Raw genomic sequence first — 21215 nt, forward strand, 5'->3', positions numbered from 1 at the left:
TTCTGCCCTGCAAACCGGTTCATCTGTACCATTTTTCTAGGTTCCACATATATGCGTTAATATACGGTATTTGCTTTTCTCTTTCTGACTTAACTTCACTCCGTATGACAGTCTCTAGATCCAGGAATTTGTGTTAATTTTGTTAGGTGTGATAATGGCATATTATGTAAGAAAATGTCCATGTGTTTTAGAGATGCATGCTGAAGTATGTAGGGGTAAAATGACATGATGTTTGAAATTTCTTTTAAAATACTTTAGCCAAAAAAGGGAAGCAAGTCAGTTAAATAAGCGTGGCAAAATGTTGATAACGGTTGAAACTGGTGATGGGTATATAGTGATTCACTCTACAGTTCTACTTTTGTGTATGTTTGAAACGTCTCATTAAAATAAAGGTGGGAGTGAGGGCGGGGGTAGGGGGGTTGCCAAGAGAATTGTGAGAAGTTCTCTAGAATGTCTCTAAAAGAATGTCGCTACACCACCTCTCTAAGAACTTTCCCTAGAGAGCCAACTCAGGTGAACTCCCCAATTGTTTGCAGACTCGTGTATGTGCATATGTGCATTTTCCCTCCGGGGGAAAAACATCCACAGCTTTCATGAGACACTCAGAGGGGTCGTGACCCCTCCTCTCCCCGCCCCCCCCCCCCCGCAAAAGATTAAGGACCCGCTACCTTAAAGACGGGAACCCCGTTTGAAGTCATCGTTTCCTCCCCTTCACCTCCAACTGGTCCCTGCGGACTGCCCCACAGGCCCGGTGTGGCTGCGTGACGCTGGCCTGGGGTCCCCGCACCCCTCGGATCCCTTCTCTCCACCTGTAAAAGGGGGTTGCGGGGCGGTCGAGGTGTTCAGGCGGTTAGGCTGGGGCCTCGCAGGAGTCTCCCACACCTAGCGATGCCTCGACGCTCGCTCAGGATGCGCCCTCCGCCCCCCCCCCCACCCCCCTTGGCCCCGGCGTCCACCTCCCGCTTGGGGCGGCAATTTGTCTCCTTTTGAACCCCCCGCCCCCGACGGGTTTCCCCCTTTGATTCGCGGCCTGGAGGCTCCCCCCCGCTTTGAAATGCAAACCCGCCTCGGCTGGGGCCGCGGCGGCCCGGAGCTATAAAAGGCCTGGGTGGGGCGGGCGGCGGCAGGGCTGGGAGTTCAGGTGAGCAGTGGCTCGTCGGGGCGGCCGGCTGCGGCGGCTCCAGGGCCCAGCATGCGCGGGGGGCCCCGCGGCCACCATGTACGTGGGCTGTGTGCTGGACAAGGAATCCCCCGTGTACCCCGGCCCCGCCAGGCCCGCCAGTCTCGGCCTGGGCCCGCAAGCCTACGGCCCCCCGCCGCCTCCGCAGTACCCCGACTTCACCGGCTACTCTCACGTGGAGCCGGGCCCCGTGCCCCCTGCGGCCTGGAGCGCGCCCTTCTCTGCGCCCAAGGACGAATGGGCCGCCGCCTACGGCCCGGGCCCCGCGGCCCCCACCGCCAGCCCGGCCCCGCTGGCATTCGGGCCCCCTCCGGACTTTAGCGCGGTGCCCGCGCCCCCGGGGCCTGGGCCGGGTCTCCTGGCGCAGCCCCTCGGCGGCCCAGGCGCACCGTCCTCGCCCGGAGCGCAAAGGCGGACGCCCTACGAGTGGATGCGGCGCAGCGTGGCGGCCGGAGGCGGCGGTGGCAGCGGTAAGGACCCCTCCCTCGCCCTGCGCCTCTGGACGGTTCCCTTGGGCGCCGGCAGGTGCTAGAGCGAGGCCCCGGCCGCCCCCTGTCTGACCTCTGCCCCGGCCCTGCTTGGGTTCCAGAGTGTGCCCCACCCCACCCCCCCCGACTGTGTCCCTGGGGGCTGTTCTCTCAGCTTCCCCCTTCTGAATCCTGGAGCCTTGGGAAGCACAATCTGTCTTTCCCCGTGGACAGGGAGACTGAGACCCCAGCCATGAAGAACGACTCCTTGTGGTTGCGTGGCAAGGCCGGAACTAGACACAGGCCCCCAGACCTTCATCTCAGGGTAAACTTTTAGCAACACTGGCCCTGGTGGTCATCCGTTTCATGCACCCCTATCCCAGCCCCAAAGAGGGGCTGCAAACCCCCAAAGGACATGCACTGATTATGTGAACACCCGTAAGTCACTTCCCTTTCCAGGTCTCAGTCCCCCGTCCATACAAGGAAGAGACTGGTGGGTCATATCCTTTGGACTAAAAAAGAGCCCTCTTTGGTTAGATTGGTGGTGGTGAAGGGTCCCTACCTTACCATCCCAGGGCTCGCCCTGAACTCTTGACCCTGGGGGAGGGGAAAGTAGGAGCAGTTGGGAAGGTGGCTACTGTTTGGCTCCTGAGCCTGTGAACCTCCTGCCCCCAGGCAGGCCTCTTGGATCCACCCTCTTCAAAGGCAGGGGAGGGGGCAGGACAAAGGCTCAACTTTAATGAGGGGCGGCCTGACCTCCTCCATAGGTCCCCCCTTTGTCATGTAACAGGCTGGGCCTTGGCTCGGTAGTGACTCCTGTCGGCCAGAAAGTGAACATGATACCCATTGTCCCGACTGTATCCGGCCTGTCCTGACAAAGGCCACCTGGCCTTAGGGGCGGGAAGTTGGCCTGCCCACCCTTTGATGTCCAGCCCCTCCTCCCTCTCCCCCAGCTGGGAGCGAGCCTAGGACATCCCCCACCTCCTCTCTCTCTTCACCTCCATGTCCCCACACACTCCCAGCAGACGCTGCGGAGGGCTGATCGGCAGCTACAGGTTTGGCTGTAATTGTACCACCTCCTTGGGAGTCCCAGGGACACAGAACCTCCTGTCTGCCTCCGGAGGCCTCAGAGGACTGGGGTTTATGTCCCAGCTGTGCCACTTGTCTCTGTGGCCTTGGCTAAATAATAACAGCTAATGTTTATGGAACACTTACTAACGGAGCGGGCACTGACCTAATATCTTTTAATTCTTGTAACCTTATCATAGGTGCTATTATCACCCTCGTTTTCAAGATGAAGAAACTATGGCATAGAGAGGTTACAGAGTTGTGCAAGTATAGTTATACCTACATAACGAGTAAATGGTGGGGCTGGGATTTGACCAAGCCTGTGCTCTAATCCTCTGAACAGCGTCTCTTAAATCAGCCATCTTTTCTGGGTCTCAGTTTGACCATCCCATGAGAGGGAAGGGTCTTGTACCTTTGTTTGAGTTACAAAAGGACCCCTTTGTGAAATCTGATGGGAAGTATAAATGTTCTCCCTAGAAAAAAAGTGTTTCCTAATCGGGCAGACAATTTCAGGGGTTCTAAAGGCCCCCAGAAGCTTTATCCATAAACCTCGGTTGAGAATTTTGCATTAGATTATATGAGAGGAAGTGTCTGGAGCCACTGACCCTCAGGGTCCTGCAGTTCTGTGTCTGTTCCCTGAAGAAGGAAGCCCACTTTTCCTGCTCCTTTATTCTGGTTGGTACTTCCTGCTGATCAGGCGACTTTGGAGATGGATGGGGAGGTTCCCCAGGGGCGGGGACTTGGAGAGAGGCCATCACTGTGTGAGGGGGAGAGAGTGGGTCAGTGGGGGTCAGAGCCCTGGCAGGAGCCCTGGGGAGCTTCCAGGCTGTGTGATGTCAGGCAAGTCACGTCCCTCTGGGCACTGGAGCTGCCGAACTCAGTTCAGGTCTGGTCTCGGAAGTCATTTGGAAACCGTTGTCCCTGGGCACATAGGGGGCCTAGGAGTAACTCTGCCCGAAGACAAAAGTCCTTTCCAGCCTCACTCCCAGAAAGTAAAAGGAAGGGCCAAGGGAGGTTTGGGGGCTCCTGAGGAAAGTGGCCACCCCAGGAGCCAGGTGAGAGCCATTCTCCCTTTTTGAAGGTAGAAGCTGCTGCCTGTACACTCAGGCAGCATCTGACTCTGACTCTTGAGGTGGGGACAGAATTGGGGTGGGGTTACAGACCCTCCCTGAGAGAGAGGCCAAGCCCCTCTCCTCTTTGGCCTCAGTTTCTCCTTCTGGGCAATGAAGATACAGGGTCTCTGGGGGTGTTTCCTGGGTAAGGCTGTTGTCTGGGACAGCAGAGGGAAGGTCAGTGCATGCCATCTCCCCAAATGTTGCTGGTCACCTGGTCTTATTGTACCCTTCTTGCCCCTTCTTCCCCCTTCTTTGCCTCTAGCATTCTAGAATATCTGAACTGGACAGTTAGAGAACAGACATACAGATGGGAAACTGAAGCCTGGAGATTTTAAGGCATGTTCCAGTTTCACACAAGTGGGGGCTGGGCTGGGATATATGTTGGATGAGTCAGTTTAAAATTTTCCAGTGGCTTCCCAGTATATTTAGGGCAAAACCTACACTCCTTCCTGAGGGCTACAAAGCTATATGTGCTACTGCAGGCAGGTCTTGTACACATACTGTTCCCTCTCCCTGGAAAACTCTTTCCCCAGACTCTTTGAAGGCTCTTTCTCACCATTCAGGTCTTAGCTTAATGGCCACCTCCTCAGAGAGGTCCTCCATGATGTTCCAAAGTAGGCACCTCCCCCCCCCAATACCCATTGATCATCTTTGCCATGTTTCCTTCAGAGCACTAACTTATTTGTGTGTTTGTGTGTTGTCTATTCCCACACCCACTGACCAAGGTAAACTCCTATGAAGTCCAGACCATGTCTATTTGACCCATGACTACATTTCAGGCACCCAGCTCAGTGTGTGGCATTTAGTAGGTGCTCAATACATTTTGTTGAATGAATGAACAGGACAAGTGTGAGGGACAGTAAGACAGCTCTGGGAGAAGAGGGGAGAGATGAGATCTCAACCTGGAGATGGGACCCACGACTGTCCAGCCGAGCAGCTCATGCCAGTGGTGGAAGCCTGGTTGTCCCCTTCTCCCTACTCCATGGATGGGACAGTACTCCATCCTCACCTGGGGAACTGGCATTGCTGAGGCTGGGACTAAAATGCCAGCTTTCCCTAAGGAGGGGGCAGGGAAGATGAGGAAGATGTGGGAGAGGCTGTTACGTTGTCCATTAACCAGTTCTGAGTGATGACTTTCACTTGACTGAGGCCAGGATAGGAAATGACTACAAGGGGCTCTATTTTTTTTTTGTCTTCCCCGTTTGCATCTATAAATATCAGCATTTTCCTTAGGAAGGTTCTAAATTATCCTTCTGCTGAAGGCTCAGCCTCCAATTCCTTGTGAATAGTTTTTCACAGGTTAATGGCCCATTGGGGTGGCTGAGGTCCCATACAAGTCCGGAGATGTCCGCTCAGATGATGAGACTCTTGCAGCAGGGTTTAGATCTTGGTCCATCCCTGTCAGCTTTCAGATAGAGAAACTGAGGCCCGGGGAGGGGATGAACCCTCCTCTCCCCACCACATCGTAGACCCTCTCCCTTGGCCCATTGCCACAGTCACCAACCTGGCCTCTCACCTTCAGCCTCTCTCTGATGCCCTAGCCGCCCTCTAGACCGTGGCTCCCCACTGCCATGGAATTGCCATTTCATTTTATGCCATTTCAATGCTGTAAAATCCAGCTCCATTTCAGAGCCCTCTTGAGAACTGGCCCCAACCCTCTCTTGAAGCCACTCTCCCGTTAGTTTGCCGAGATACAGAAATGCTTACCTGGGACAGTTAAGAGTCCGGCTTGGGAGCCTCAGGCCTGGGATTGCATTTCTGTCAGAAGCTGCATTAGCCTCAGGCAAGTTAATTTGGATCATTTCTCTGAGCCTCAGCTTCTTCCACTGTAACATTAAGATAATAAGATTACACCTTGAAGCAATGGTGCCAGTAGAGCATAGCCCTGAGCCTGGCATACAGTAGGCGCTCAGTGCACTGGTGCCTGTGACCATCTCTGCCAGTCCTTAGCAGGTGCACGCGAGCACACACCTCACACTCCCTGCCTCTTTATTATGGGTCCCTTGACCTGAACTCCCCTCCCTTCCCTCTCCTACATCTTTACTAGGTCAAATGCTGCTTCTTCTCCAAGGCCACCTCCTCTAGGAAGCCCTCCTTGGTTCCCTCCCCTGCAAACACTGTACCAGGCCCTTGTTTGAACAACATTTATCACTGACTGTCTTGTTGATCCCTGCCATCTACCATCTGTTATCCCCTCAAGGAGCAGTGCTAATCAGTCCTGTCCTTCTCACCATACCTTGCACATTGTAGGAGCTCTCGATAAAGCTAATAACTGTGGCATCAGCTGAGTCTTTACCATGTGCCAGGCACTGTGCCAAGAACTTTGCATGGGTGATCTCACTTAAGTCTCATAACAACTCTAAGAGGTGTGAGGATCTATTATTAGCTTCATTTTACAGATAAAGTTAATGAGGCTCAGAGAGGGTAAGGTGGCTTGCCCAAGCTCACACAGCTGGGATGGTGCTGCACAGGGTTCAAACCTAGACTCTACAGCCTCATGAGCATCTATCAAATAAAGCAACACACTCAGAATGGGAGCCCAAGACCCCCTCCCCATGTGCATTCCAATCCAGGTGGGGAAAAGGAGGCCAGTCAGAGATGAGCTATAAGAGGCTGGAGGGGGAGGATGGGCACAGCAGGTGCCGGGTTGTTTAAAACTGGTTCTCAAGGCAGAAACTCCATTTGACACCTCATCTCTCAGATGTACCTGGGAAGGGGGGAGTGACCCAGTTAGAAGGTGGCAGAAGGCTTTTTTCTGTTGGGTGTTCCCCCACATGCACACTTTGGCAGATATTGCTGCTGAGAGCTTGGGGAGCTGTTCTGAAGGTCCAAAACAGCTTTGTTAGCAGCAAGCCTGGCCTGTCGATGAGGAATTATCTTAATGAGATGACCCCTCAAGTTTCTGTCCTGGAGCTCTTGGGATTTGGAAACAGCATTTACATCTGGAGTCAGGTCCATCACCATGTTAACATGCTAAGCCCTCCCCATGCCATACTTGCCCATCAACCTTATAGGGATGCCCCACATAGATCCCTCAGCATCACCAGAGAGAGGGAGCAGGCGTTAGTGAAAGCCGAGACTGACACTCCAGGCTCAACCCCCTCTGATGTCTTCCCATTTCTCTTGAAGTCAAATCCAAACCCCTCACCCCAGGGCTCAAAGCCCTGCTAGCCTCTCCAGGCTCAGCACATGCCTGTCTCATTCATTCACGTAGGCAGGCAGGCGGTAATCGTCTCTGAGTCTCTCTTCTGTGCCAAACATTCTGCTAGGTGCTAGAGACTCCTGCCAGAACAAGCAGACAGGGTCCCTCACAGAGCTGGTCCTCCGTTGCTGCTCTCTGCCTTAGGGCATTTGCACATGCTGTTCTGTCTTCCTGGGATATTCTTCCCCATTGGTGACATGGAAACCTTCTCAACCATCATATCTTGGCTTAAACGTCACCTCCTCCAGGAGACCTGCCCCAAGGTAAATAAAGTAGGTTCCCTCCCCCACCGCCCCCCACCACTTAATCTAGCTCTTAGCTCCATTGCTTTCCTTCACACTAATCACAGTTTGTAATTATTTCATTTGTTTGTTTTTAATCTACCCCCCACCCATGAAAAACAGGAATGAACTGTTTAACGAATAAGTACCGAGCACCTTCCATGGTAATAATAATATGAACTAGCATCTACTGAGTACTCGCTATTTTTTCAAGTGCAGGTATTTTCGACCCCAGAACAGCACATTTCTCCATTAGATTAATGGCTTTGACTAAGGCTGTGGGAGCAGTGGAGCTGGACAGAAGGATGTCCTTTGGAGGTTGAGCTGAGGGATTGGATGTGGGAAGCAGGGGAAGTGCCACCTAGGCTTTTGGCCTGAGTGGCTGGAGGATGGGGGCCATTTACTGCGAGGAGAAGACCAGGAAGCAGTAGGTCTGTGTTAAGTTTAACAGGGATTCATCAAGTACTCGCTGTGTGTGTCTGGCATTGTTGTGGAACCAAATGAGCAAGGTGGCATGGTCTCTACCCTCGCAGAGCATTCAGGGAGCCAGGAGCCAAGGGGAGGGGATTTGTCAAGGTTCCTCAATGAGCTAGAAAAGGGCTGGAGTCCAGAGCCCCACCCTGCACCTCCGCCCCAAATGTGACTCTTCAGGACCCACGCCTGTGGATGATTCGGCAGGGACTTCACCTTCAGATCAGAGGAGGATGGCCGGGGTAGGGCAGAGGCCTGGAAACTCCACCAGGAAACAGCTGATGGCCTCAAGTTGTTCAGCCCAGAAGAAGACATGAAGGGATGCAGTTGCTGCTTGCAACTCTTAGAAGGGCTGTTCTAGGCCAAGGGTGCCCCTTATTTCTGGTGCCCCTTGTGGAAAATCCTGGGAAGAATATAAATGGGTGATGGATGCAAGAACAGGCTGCTTTGTAGATAGTCCAAGAAGTCTGGTTAGGTATGCTATGAGGGTGTGGGCATCTGGCCCTGGCTGGGAGTTTGGTCTAGCCGTGTTGTCCAATAGAACTTTCTATAGCTCTATATCTATGCTGTTCAGTGTGCTAGCCACTAGCTACACGTGTCTATTGAGCACTTACTATATGGTTAGTGTGACTAAAGAGCTGAATTTTTAATTCCATGTAATTAATTTTAATTTAAATAGCCACACGTGGCTAGTAGCTGTCATATAGGACAGTGAAGGAAAATCCCTCTCAAGAGTTTCTAGAATGTAATCCATTCCAGGTGGGCTCCTTATTCTCTACTGAGTAATCTCTCTTGCCTCTTTTGTCTCTGCAGTCATCATCTTCTCCTCCTTCTTCCTCCTCCTCCTCCTTCTTCTTCATCATTGTCACAGATAGCTTTTATTACTAACTACTTTGTTAAAGAAATGATCACATCTCATCTCCACAGCTATCATGTCTAAAGGAGGCATTCATGTCCTCATTTCACAGATGAGTAAACTGGGATTCAGAGAGGTTCAGTGACTTGCCTGGGTTCCCACTGCTGGCACCTGGCCTGACTGGATTAGAACCACTGTGTCTGTCTGACTCTGAAGTTTCTGTCCTCTTCCCTGCTTCTCGTAGCCAGGTCAGATTGTGGACCTCCTTGAGAAGATAGGAGAGGGGAAGGGGCCTGGGAGGAGGAGAGGGCAGTGCTGACTGAGTGCTGTGACTAGGAAGGAGGGTGACAGTGGGGTGGAGAAGCTTGCCTAAGGCTACAGGGCCCCTGAGTGTGGCTGGCCTGCCTATCCTCCTCTCATCTCACCCCCGCCCCCATGCCAGCCTCACCCCTGCTCCAGGAATGAGCAGGAGTGAATGAGGAACTGTGCTAGAGCAGCCTGGGACTGGCAAACCAGCTGGAACAAGGACCAGTCATGGGCCCAGTAGAGAGCCTCATTGCCCAGGGAGGATATCCGTCCACCATTGAACTGGGTGGGTCAGGGCTGCTGCAGCAGAAGTCCCACCCACTGGTGGTACAGATGACAAAAGGGGTCCAAGCTGAACATCACATGTCTGGCTGGTGGCCTGGCCAGACCTCCCCACCCCCAGGCCAATGTTCTTTGCCCTGCAGCTCCCCATCAGCAGCATTCCTCCCTCTCCCAAGGGATCCCTCCAACATCCACTTCTGCGAATAGCTCAGTTTTCCTTGTCGTGTCCATAGCTCTTTGCCCTTTGCAAACTGCTTTCACACCCATCTGTTCCTCGGGGGAAGGAAAGCCCAGAGAAATTCAATCACTTGTCAAGTCCTTTAGCTAAGGAGGCAGACCTGGACCCAGGTCCTTAAGGGAGGACTCAGAGCTACACAGAAGTTCAGAATCTTCAGGGCCCTTGGAGCTGACACCAAACCTTCTCCTGATGCACAGGAGAAACTGAGGCCCAGAGAGGAGAAAGGACTTACTTAAGGCCACACAGATGGCACAGAACTGGGACCAGGACCTACTGACTCCAGCTGGTGGTTCAGAATCCCCTCTGGTAGGCTTGTTAAAGATGGCAGGGAGACCAGGATGCAATAGATCTGAGAGCTTGGGAATATGTATTTTTAACAAGTATCCATGCATACATATGTGCATTTCTTTGTGTGTGTGTGTATGTGTGTCGGTCGGGGTTGGGGGGATTTTGATGTACAGCCAGTGGGGCTGGACCACACAGAGAGGGGTCATGGATTTGTGTTCCAAGCCCTAGGGGCAGAGCTGGCAGTGTCATCCCTCAGGGCCACAAACCCAGCAGGAAGAGGTCAAAGGAAGTGCTGACCCAGAGGCCACTCAATTTTCCTGGAGCCACCTACCCCGCCCTGGGGGCAGAGGCTGAACTCTGGCCCAGGCTAGATGGGGAGGCCCCACTGCAGACCGCCAGGCTCCTGCCCTCTATCCTCCAGCTGGGTAGGCCCAGTTTCTAGACTCTCAGACAGGGAAATCAGTCTTAGAATTCTTTCAGCAATAATAACAAATATAATCAGAGCATCAACAAACATTGGGAGCTTCATGTTTCCAAGTTGGAAGGGACCTTATAAATAAACAGTCTCATCCAACACACAGCCCATTGCTCAGATCCATTTCCCAGGATCCCTGCCATGTGGTTATCCCACCATGGAAATGAATAAGATCTACCTTTCCCTGTGTACCTACTGTGTGCCAGATATTGTGCTAGACATCATTCATCCATCCATCTCAAGTGATCCCCTGTACACCCGAGGGTTGGAGATCATTATGGGAGACCTTACACGGGGCCATAGGTTCTAATGCTGTTTCTGAGGCTAGACAGACCTGGGCTAAATCCCACCTTCCAGATGTGCAGACCTTGCTGAAACTCAGTTTTCTCATCTGTAAACTAGGGATAACAGTTGCACAGCTTCATAGGTTGTTGAGAGATGTATGCAAAGTGCCTGACACATGGACATATTGGCCATTATTAGAATAATAATTATCCCCATTTTATAGAGACAGAATTTGAGGCTCAGAGAGGTGAGGTGTCCTAGATCACCCAGCCATTGAGAAGCTGCATGGCACAGCCCCGGAGGTCTACTTGCCCAAACAACCACATGTCAGGGTCACCTGGAGAGCTATTCAAGTATCAAATCCCAGAGCCCCACTTCAGTCCCATTGAGTCCGAACCTCTGGGCCAGAATCTGTGCTTTTAAAAAGCTCCCCAGGCAGTTCTGAGGCTGCTGGTCAGGTATTTAGAACCATTAGCCTGGAGCTTCCCAGGACCTCTACTGTGCATGCTTTAGGGATGGGAAGTTTGCTACCTCCATGGCAGCCTGATGCATATGGATGGGCCATTCCTCACATCCCACAGCCAGAGCAGAGAGAAAGCCTCTCATTTGGAGAGTTATCCAAGGCTCTTCTCTCCCCATGCTTCACCCCTAAGAGCTGGTAGGGGGGCTCCCACCCTCCCTCCCACCTACTTGCACTGGCATCTGGCCCAGAGGGTTATTCATTAGGTGGCTGGGAGTGGCCTGGCCCCCATCAGACACCTGTTACAGGAGCCCGGACTTCCCTCTTAGGCCCAGTGTCCCAAGGACCTGTAAATCATTCATCGTGGGCCCTCTCCCTGCCCCACCACTGTCACGCACCTCCCTGCCCCCTCTCTCCTGGGCCCCCAGGGTGGCACAGGTGTTCACAGGAGGAGAAAGGAGGTTTGCTCATGGCAGTGAGGAGTTCTGGCCCTGAGCTGGGACTGGAGCCCAGGGCTCCTGATTGTCACTAAAAATACAAATTCACATCTGCACATGGTAAAAATTTAAACATCCCAAAGACTCCCTCCTACCTATGGCTCCCCAGCCTCTAGTCCCCTCTCCAAGGCACGCCAGCCCCCATTACTGGTTTCTTGTGTATTCTTTCAGAAAGAACTCGGTGCACAAACATGTTTGAGTGTGTGTGTGTGTGTGTGTGTATTCCACTTAACAATATATTTTTAGAAATTGCTCCATATTGGCACCTATGGAGCTTTATAATTTCTTTTTAGTGACTGCGTAGTGCTCCTTTCCATGGATGTACCATTTCTTGTTTTATTAACCAGTCCTGACTCACAGACATGTACATTGTCCTTAGTTCTGTGCTATTTGAAACAGCTACCTCTTTGGGCATTTTTCTGTGGGATTGATCCCTAGAAGTGGGATTAATGAGTCAAAGGGCATGTGCATGTTAAATGAGGCTGAGATCACCAAGTTGGGCTCCAAGGAGGGTGTTACCATGGTCACCCTCTGGACAGCAGGTGGGACTCCCTGGTTCCTGGACCACACAGTGCGATATCAAACATTTTGGTTTTTGGCAGAGCCATTTTCTTAGCAATAAAATTGTGTACTTTGAGCAACTCCACCAGATAGAAGTGGCCGATGTGTTCCTGAGCCCACCAGCCCTTCTCTTGGGTCCAGGGAGGGGGTGACAGGGCCTGTAGGCTGGGTCTTCACTGGCAGCCTTGCTAGAGTCTGTAACTATGCAGAGAGGAGTAACTATGCCGAGAGGAGTAACTATGCAGAGAGGAGTAACTATGCAGCTAGAGTTCCATCTCTCATCTAATTCCCTCCGTCCCCTGACCCGAAAGAGCCTGGGCTGGAGGTCAGGAAACCTGAGCCCAGGTTTATACCACTACCAGAAAGGATGGCCCTCAGCAAGTGCCCTTTTCTGAGCCTCAATTTACCACAACTATGAAGTGGGTGCAGTGGATCCCCACTTGCTCATTAGGAAGGATGGGACCGAGGGTTGGGTGCCTGAGGGAAGGGGGTGTCTTTATAATCTCTCAGGCTGAGGTTTGGGTGGGCAGGGAGCCTCCTCCCACTACCTCAGGCTGTGAATCTTCTAGGCATTTTCAACCTGTGGGCCATCCAGCCCCAGCCCAGGGCTTTCAGGCATCTGCCCTCACCATGGTCTGGACCCTCTCTTCCCAGAAATACAAGTAGATGGGTGGTCTGTTGTTTGAGCTTCTGCTGCCAATGCTTAGAGGGCCCTATAGCAGTCTCTGTGGACCCTAAATCTGGTGGGGTGAGGAGTTGTGCACTAGAGCAGGAGCGAGACCTGCAGGCCTGGTGACATGGCCTTGGGCAAGTCCACGCCACCCTGGGGCTTCAATGACCCTGACTGTACAGGGAGGTTGGACTCACAAGGCCTCTCTTATTTGGACCTCTGGACGCTGTATAACCATCCTGAACGTCAGTCTCTTCATCTATAAAGTGGGAGGAGACTAAACTCCCATGACCCCTTCTGGCTTTAGCCCAGTGAACCCAGTGGGGCTGTGGGTTCAGAGCTCTGCTGGGTTTCAGCGGTGGTGCATTAGGCAGAACAGTTTTTGAGCCGGCCTTAAATTTTCTAGGTCAAGGAGGGGTCCCATCTGGAGCCAAGGCCTCGGTGGCCACTCCCTTGTCCCTTTCCTGGGCTAGGCCTGGCCAAGGGCCGAGGCTGTCCCGTGCTGCGTCGGGCAGTGGGCTGAGGTCAGTGGTTGTGGAAGAGTCCAGTGTGGTTCTGCTGCCCTGGCAGGAAGCCCAAGGAAAAGAGCCGAGGAACATCTGCTGTCTCCTGTTCTCCACAAACCATTTGGCTCTGAGGAGCCCAGCGCTGTCCTGCCAAGCTGTGTGGGCTGGAATGGCGCTGGTGGGGGTGTAGTTAGCGCAGGGGTGCCGAGGAACGGGCAGGCCCAGAGCTGGGACCAGGGAGGTGAAGGCCAGGTTACTGCGGGGGCCCTTGGCTGAAGTGGGATGGGGTCGATGGTTATGCAGACCTGCCATGCCCTGGTGGGACACATGGGTGGGTCTAAAAAGTGCTTACGAGTGCCTCCTGTTTATAGCCGCGGGCTCAGCTTCTTACAAGGAAACTGGTGTTGAGTCCGGCCCCCACAGCAGCCCAGGCCAAGCATGACTCTTAATATTCTCTCCAGACGGACCTCTGATCCCATCCTGAAAGAGATCCCTGACATTAACCCAGTCGGTCCTCAAATCCACTTCCGGGCCCCAGGCTGAGCCTCGCGTGGAAGTCAAGCCAACCCTGCCTGAGTTATGGCAGGTCTCCCCACACTTCCCCCTTCTCACCAATCTGTTCTCCATGCAGCAGCCAGAGTAATCTTAAATCCTACATCAGACCTCTTGTCTCCTCTGCTCAGAGCCCTGCAATGGCTCCTGTCCCAGACGGAGTAAAACCCAGAGTCCCTTCCAGGGCCCGTAGGCTCAGCTCGACCTGTCCACTCCCCTGGCTCACTGCACCCCGGGCGCACTAGCCTCCTCACTGTTCCTTACTCTTCAGACGGCAGGCATGCCCCCCATCAGGGCCTTTGCACCTACTGTTCCCTCCGCCTAGGAACCTCTTCCCCAGACAGCTGCATTGCTCTTTCCCTCACCTCCTTTAGATCTTTGCTTAAGTTCCCCTTCAAGGTAAGGCCTTCATGGACCACTCTATTTAAAATCACAGCTTCACTCCTCCCTAAATTCCCAGTCCTTCTTTTTCTCTGAAATACTTGTCATCAATCAACATAGCAAATAATTTCCATATTTATTTATTTTTGTCCACCTCCCTCCACTAGAACCTAAGCTTCATGAGGGCAGGGACTTTTTGTTTTGCTCACTGCTGTACCCAGCACCTGGCCACAGCAGGAACTCAGTAAATATTTGCGGGCTGATCTGAGTACTCCTGCTCTGTGCCTGGGCACAGGCTGGAGTGTGGATGGCTCCGGGCAGCGAGGTCCCCAGGCCCCTGGTGCAGCCCCAGCTCAGGGCTTGGCGCCTAGAACCGGGGCCTCCTGAGGAACCTGACAGGTCCTGGGGAGCCACCGGCAGCCCCAGTCCTTTCTGTTTGATTGTGCGGCCACCAACCACCAGGCATTTGACAGGAATTGAGGAGCCTATACCCCAGGGCAGCTCCTGCGAGCTTCCTGCTTCGGCCTCCGGCTGTGGCGGCCCTTCCTGCTCTCCTTGTGCACAGGAGAGAGGAGCAGCTGACGTCTCGTTATCTCAAGCTACCCTTGCTGCCAGGTGTTCCTCCAAGTCTCTAGTGCTCAGACCTGCGGTCTGAGGATCCCCAAATTGGAACCACCTGGGAGCTGGTGAAAAATGCAGATTCCACGCCACGGCTTTCTACTTCACGTGCTCAGTGACGCGCTGGAAGCTGTGTTTTTCACAAGCTCCCCGCATGTCTGTTGTGCAGCCGCGCCTGGGAACTGTTGCACGAAAGCCGGTGGGCCTGGCGATCAGAGTAGGGCTCTGGGTCCGGAGACTTGGCCTGAAACCCCCAACTCCACCCGCAGCTTGCTGGGTAACCCTGGGCAAGTTGCTTCCCCTCTCTGAGCCTCAGGGCCCCCCAGATGGGCATGAGAACAGTGCTAGCCTCCTAGGTTGGGAGTCTCGAAGCCTGAGCCTGGGAGAATGATTGTTACTCCCTCAAGGTCCTTCTTCAGGGGGCCTGATTGCTCTTCCTCCTGGGAGCCCCGCCTTGGCCTTTTGCAAGCTCCCCTCCCCACTCACCTCTCCTCCTGGCGCCTCTGCTTCTTAGGTAAGACCCGGACCAAGGACAAATACCGCGTGGTCTACACCGACCACCAGCGCCTGGAGCTGGAGAAGGAATTCCACTACAGCCGTTACATCACCATACGGCGGAAGTCAGAGCTGGCCGCCAATCTGGGACTCACTGAACGTCAGGTGTGTAGGGCTCCCACCTCAGCCACAGGAGCGGTACCGGGAGGCTGGCCTCCAGGCTGCCAGGCAGATTATGGAGCTCAGTCGAGGGAGAAGAACAAAGAGGTTGTCTCCCAGCCATGGTCATACAACACAATAGAAACTGAGCTGCTGCCAATCCCCCGGCCAATAAAACCCAATACCCCTGACCACCAAAAGGGGGATGGGGGCCTGATTAGCTATAGGCTACAGCGGGCTTTGATCAGTGCTGTTTAAATCCAGAGGAGGGAGCAGTCACAGGGAGAACAGGGAAGGCTTCCTGGAGGAGGGGTGTTAGAGCATGGCTTTGGAAGATGGAGAGGAAGAGGGTTACAGAGAAAGTTGTCTTAAGAGTAGGGGAGCAAGTTCCAGAGGGGGAGAACGTGTTCAGGGTCCATGAACAGTTGGGGTAGCCGGAGCAAGAGGGAAGCCCCAAGCGCCACATCGAAAAACAAGAGCTCCACTGCCCTTCCTGTCTTCCTCTTGATCTGTCATTCCGCCTCCCCACCGCCTTCCCCATCTCTATTCTCTGACCCCACAGGTAAAGATCTGGTTCCAAAACCGGCGGGCGAAGGAGCGCAAAGTGAACAAGAAGAAGCAACAGCAGCAGCAGCAGCAGCCTTCACAGCCGCCCCCGGCAGCCCACGACGTCACCGCCACTCCAGCGGGGCCACCCCTGGGGGGTCTGTGCCCCAGCTCTGCCAACCTCCTGGGCACCTCCTCCCCAATGCCTGTCAAGGAGGAGTACCTGCCATAGCCGCCCGACCAGCCTTGTGGGCTGGGGGCCTTGAGGACTCAGGGGCTAGGAATGTGGCTCCTGTGGGGGCCCAGGAGGCCTAGTCTGAGTCCCAAGCTCTGCCACTGACCTGCGGAGTAACCTTGGACCAATCACCCACCCAGCCCCTGCATCCCCTGGGCCCATCTGTGCAGCGAGCCTGCTGGATAAGGACCTTTTCCAGCTCTGGTGATCCAGGCCTCAGGCGGACAAGGGAGCCTGGGGTGGGAGGTCTTAATCCCCAGGGGGCTAGGTGAGGGGGCCACCCAGCTCCTCCTCCATAGGCTCAAAGGCGGGAGGCTGCTGTAGGGACTAGACTCCTGGAGAAAGGAGATGGAACCGAGAGAAGATGGAAGGCTTGCAGACCGTGACCTGAGGCGGGGAGGGGGGAGGGTGTCAGCTCACACCTGCCTTTTCCTGCAGCCTCACCTCTACCTGCCCCCCCCACCGCCCCCGTGTAACATGCACCAAACCCTCTCCAGGCTGGATGCGAAGCACAAAGCCCGCAGGATTGGGCCTGAGCAAGAGGCTCTGGGCCACAGAGCCATATTCCCTCACTCAGATTCTCAGTGGAGATTCCAGATTGTGGGGGAGGCCTCTGAAGGGGGACAGAGGGGCAGAGTCCATCCTGCCAAGTCTCTACCACCCCACCAGGCTGTCCTTCAGGGCCCAGGCCCCAGGGAGCCCCCAGAGAACTTTCTCTGGACCAAGCAGACTCACAGCTGGGCAAGGGTTGCACAGAGAGTGGAATCTCTTGGATGCAGCTTCAAGAATAAAATTTTTTTTCTCTTTTTAAAAATGTATGAAAATCATTATACATGGCACGAAGGGAAAATGTTAAAGAAGTGTAAATCATCCTCACCCTTCTCAGCAGCTGCATAGTCTCTCCTAGTCTCTGTAGGCCTACAGCAAGGTCACCTTTAAAATACTTCTGAAAGATCAAAACAGGACATTAGGGTAAGTCTATGAGACTGTTAAATTTTAAGTCCATTTTGTAAGCAGAATCATCAGATTCAATATCTCAGTCTTTTGAATTTTTCAAATACTTTCAACTCAGGGTTTTCTGTCAACAGATGACATTCGTTGGGCACCCCATATGCCAGGCATGGCTGGGCCCAGGGAATGTACAGTCCTTGCCACCCAGAAGTTCCCAGTCTGAGCTATGCTCTAGGTATCAGGGTAGCAGAGTATCCAGGGAGTCCAGAGTGAGCTCCCAGCTTATCCTGGAGGGTCTGGAAGGCTTCCTGGAGGAGGTGATTTTAAACTGAGGCCTAAAGGACTAGTAGGTGCTGTCAGGCCAAGAAGGAGGTAGAAAAAAAAGATTAAGAGGAATATGAACTTGAATTATACTTTTTAAAAACTCCTGAGAAAAGCTGCTATTTTGAACTCCCTTCCAGAGGTGGGCAGGAGTCTGCTCCCTGGGGCCTTCACTCCCTAGAGGGCTCTGGTGCCAGCTGCCTGCCCCTCTGTTTACTGTTCTGGGAGGTAGCCTAGCCATAAAAAGTGTATGCAGCCTGCCTGCCTGCCCTTTGCTCCTGGGGCACATGACAACAATGCACGAGGTGGATCCAGTCCTCACATGAGCCCCTGAAGAGCAGAGGCACTTCTCTCTCCTCCTCCTGCTGTTGGCCTGGGAGACATCATGGCTTCACTGAGGATGGTGGACATCTAAGGCATGGGAACCAGGTGGTACCAGGGGAGAGGACCAGGGTTCCAGGAGCAGAGGAACAGGGTTGGTGGCAGGGTGGCTAGCGGTGAGTGAATATAGGTTTCTGATCGTCAAAAGCATTTGCTGTGTGACCCTGGGGTAATTGCTTCCCCCCTCTGAGCCTCATTTCCCCATCTGTAAGACTGGGGAGCTTGTTTACCAAGAAGAAATGACTCTGGTCAAGTCAGTTTGAGAAGTCCTGCAGACTCAACCCTTCTGGGAGAGTCACAGTGGTGCCTTAACACGTCAAAGGCTCTGACAAGTCCCACAGCAAGAAAACACTTGAATTTTCTTTAATCCAGCATTCCCCATGCTTCACTACCCAGGAGCCCCCTACCAGCACCACCAGCACCCCACTGAACACCACTCTGGAGTGTGGGAATGCTGTGGGCTGGAGGGCCACGCTTCAGCTGCGACTCAGTGTTGAGTAGCAGATTTTGTTGTCACGTGGCCTGGACTCCAGCTTGACTACTTCCAAGCTGTGAGACTTCAGGCAAGTTACTTAGCTTCTCTGAGCCTCAGCCTCCCCATTTGTCAAATGGAAATAAAATACTCTAAGCTATCTAAGCTATCTCAGAGTTATGTTTAGCACAGGGCCTGGCACACAGTAAGTGCTGTGTTTTAGCCACCTGTTCCCTGGGCTGCTGCATCCTAGTGTGATGCTGGCGGGCCTGACTGATGTTCTAACTACCCCCATCCCCAGTGCTGAGGACAGATGGTGGCTGGGAAGATCTGAGGCAGGACAAGCCTGCCCCCAGCCACAGGAAGACGTCTGCCTGGTTGGAGGTCAGTCGCCAGGCCGAGCAGGCTGGGTGAGCTGCAGTTGCTGTCTACGTGGGCGGTCAGGGCCTTGGGTGGGGCCCACAGGTTGGACTGGCCATCTCCTGTCAACTGGTGTTTGAGCTCCGTGGAAAAGGAAACTTTTATCTAAGACAACTTCCAAGCAGTGTCTTGAGCTGCGGTGTGAAGTAATGCATTCCCTGCCACCCAGAGAGTTCCACCAGAGGCAGGGGTGTTGTCATGTCTCAGGGAAAAGGACCCATTATGTCCTGTCAGACCCGGCAGCCACCCCAGTGCTAAGAGGTGCTCCAGCTTTCCTATCGGGAATGGCCGATGCTGCTTCTGCTTTGCATATAGTGATTTTATGCTTCTCCCCTGCTGGGTGGCAGGCCCTGAGCTGATGCTAGAGATGGGGGATGGAAGGTGGGAGGGGGGGGGGGCGTCCAGGCAAAAATGATATCTGGCCTGGCCTGGCTGTGGAAGGCCCAGGGCCTGATCATGGCCTCTAGCAAATCAGAAACGTGAGCGTCAGCACTATGTTTCTATAGACCCCTGACACCATATTGAGAATCTGAGTTTTGTGGATGAGACTCCCACCACTGACTGCCAAGAGACTGGTGTGGGCTGAGTGGAGAGGGCCACAGCTCAAGACTAGGGAAGGTGTCAGGGTTGGGAGTGGAGTGCCCTCACAGAGGAGGTATCTAGCAAAGGAAACCAGCCTGGCCCAGAGTGGATGAGATGCCCAGCCAGTGGGACACAGAAGCTGGGAGCAGAGCAGGTGTAGGACAGGACGGCTTTGGAGGGCAACCCTGTCCCGGCACGGCTGCTCCAGAACCACTTTCTCACCAGATGGATTAGCAGTCTGGATCCTCGTCTTTCAGTCGCCACTCTGGTGTAACAAAACACATGCTCTTCAGCGATAAAGTCTGAACGTTTAAGCAAATTAAAAATGTTTATTTATATGCATTTAAAAATATCTCCCTATATAATAAAAGGAAGTACATTTTCATCTCACATTTTCTTTAAATCAGCACACATGCCCATTCTTCTTGTTTGATGTGAGACCAGGAGAAATAGAGAGGGAGGGGAGAGGGAAAGGGAAATAGATTATTTACTAGGTTTAAATTGCTAACTAGTTATTTGGCCAAGTGGTACCCAAACTTCCTCTGGGATGGGGGAGAGGGGGTGGTATGGAGAGCAATTGTCAAATGCTGAACTCATGGCCAGTTGTATGATCATAAAACTGGGGTTTCAGAGGGTAGACTGACTCATGTGGACAATGTCTTGTAAAAAATGTTGGGGGGTTGTTTACTGTATGAAGTATAGAGTTTTCCAACAAGTGCTGTGGTGATGGGGGAGGGGATGGCAGAAGGTGTGATACGGAGGGCAGAGCCTAGGTGGGGTCAGACACCTAGATTCCAGGCCTCACCCTGCCTCTACTTCACAGGGTGATTTTCCAAGTCCTGCCTCCTCTGGGCCTCAGTTTCCCCTCTGAAAGGCATGGGCCTAGACCCATTTGTATTCAGAGCCCCAGTGACTGCTGCTGATGTTCAGTGGTCACCCCATGATGTGTCTGAGAAAAGCTAAAGTCCCAGCCCTGTTCCCTTCCCTTCGCCTAGGGCTGGCTCCCTCCAGGGCTGGATCTGGGGGAGCAGGTGCTGCTGGGAAGAGGCCACAACGAGGCTAGTCTTCCAGGGCTCCTGAGCCAATGCCTCGCCTCTACTCCCTGTTTCCCATGGTTCTCTCTTCCTTCCTTAGCGTCTAATGAAACCCACAAGCCAACGAGAGGGAGTGGTTCAGCAAAGCTGCCTGTCCTGTAAGAGGTGTGGTGACACACCCTGGGGGAGAGGAGAGGTGGGTCCTGTCTGGGCCTCTTAGCTTTTGCCTCTCCCCAGGCACGGCCCCAAGGCCCTCCTCGCCTTATCTCCAAAGCTCAGAGATTCAGTGATTTGTGACCTTGGGCATACAACTTCACTCCTTCAAGACAGTTTCCTTAGGTACAAAAGGGGGACACACAAACTTGTCTTTCTAGGCTGTTGGAAAGAGCTAAAACTTAGATATTGGCTATGAGCTCATCTAATGCACACAGTAGGGCTCAGTGAATGCCCCTTCCCTTTACATTCATGGCCAAGGGGCTCCTTCCTCCTGGGTCTGGAGAGTCCCTGCCTGCCCTGTGAGGCCAGGTTTAAAGGAAGGAGCAGCTAGGTGGGACCTGGGGAGGAGAGGTGGGCCTGGGACCCAGCCAGGCCCTTTATCCAAGCTTGTGCTCTGATTTAAACCCTTCCTGCCTCCTGCTCCAGGGTTGGGAGGGGCAGCAGACACTTGATCTCATTCTGCCCAAAGGCCTCCCCATGTTGGCTGCTGGTAGGGCAATGCTATGAGTGTCTGAACTGGGACACTTTTGAGAGTGAAAGGAGCATGATTTGTAATGTATATGCTGGGCCCACTAGCAAATACTGGTTCAGTTCCACAAACCAACGCATATGATCACTCTAGCTAATCATTTCCCATCCTCGCT

The 21215-nt window shown here is 53.5% G+C and overlaps 1 protein-coding gene across 1 annotated transcript; it reads left to right on the forward strand.

Annotated features, from left to right (window-relative positions):
* Positions 1–1217: 1217 nt before the first annotated feature.
* On the forward strand, positions 1218–16191 carry CDX1 (caudal type homeobox 1). Its single transcript, XM_059919558.1, has 3 exons — positions 1218–1650; positions 15274–15419; positions 15976–16191. The coding sequence occupies exons 1-3, from the start codon at positions 1218–1220 to the stop codon at positions 16189–16191; spliced, it is 795 nt and encodes a 264-aa protein (XP_059775541.1).
* The last annotated feature ends 5024 nt before the right edge of the window (positions 16192–21215 follow it).

Source organism: Balaenoptera ricei, chromosome 3 (genome assembly GCF_028023285.1).
Source record: "Balaenoptera ricei isolate mBalRic1 chromosome 3, mBalRic1.hap2, whole genome shotgun sequence".
Taxonomy (NCBI): Eukaryota; Metazoa; Chordata; class Mammalia; order Artiodactyla; family Balaenopteridae; genus Balaenoptera; species Balaenoptera ricei.

Coding starts and splice junctions, on each gene's coding strand:
- CDX1 (XM_059919558.1), top strand. CDS start 1,218: ATGTACGTGGGCTGTGTGCTGGACAAGGAATCCCCCGTGTACCCCGGC. Junction 1,651..15,273: donor CGGAGGCGGCGGTGGCAGCG/GTAAGGACCCCT, acceptor TCTGCTTCTTAG/GTAAGACCCGGACCAAGGAC. Junction 15,420..15,975: donor TGGGACTCACTGAACGTCAG/GTGTGTAGGGCT, acceptor CTGACCCCACAG/GTAAAGATCTGGTTCCAAAA.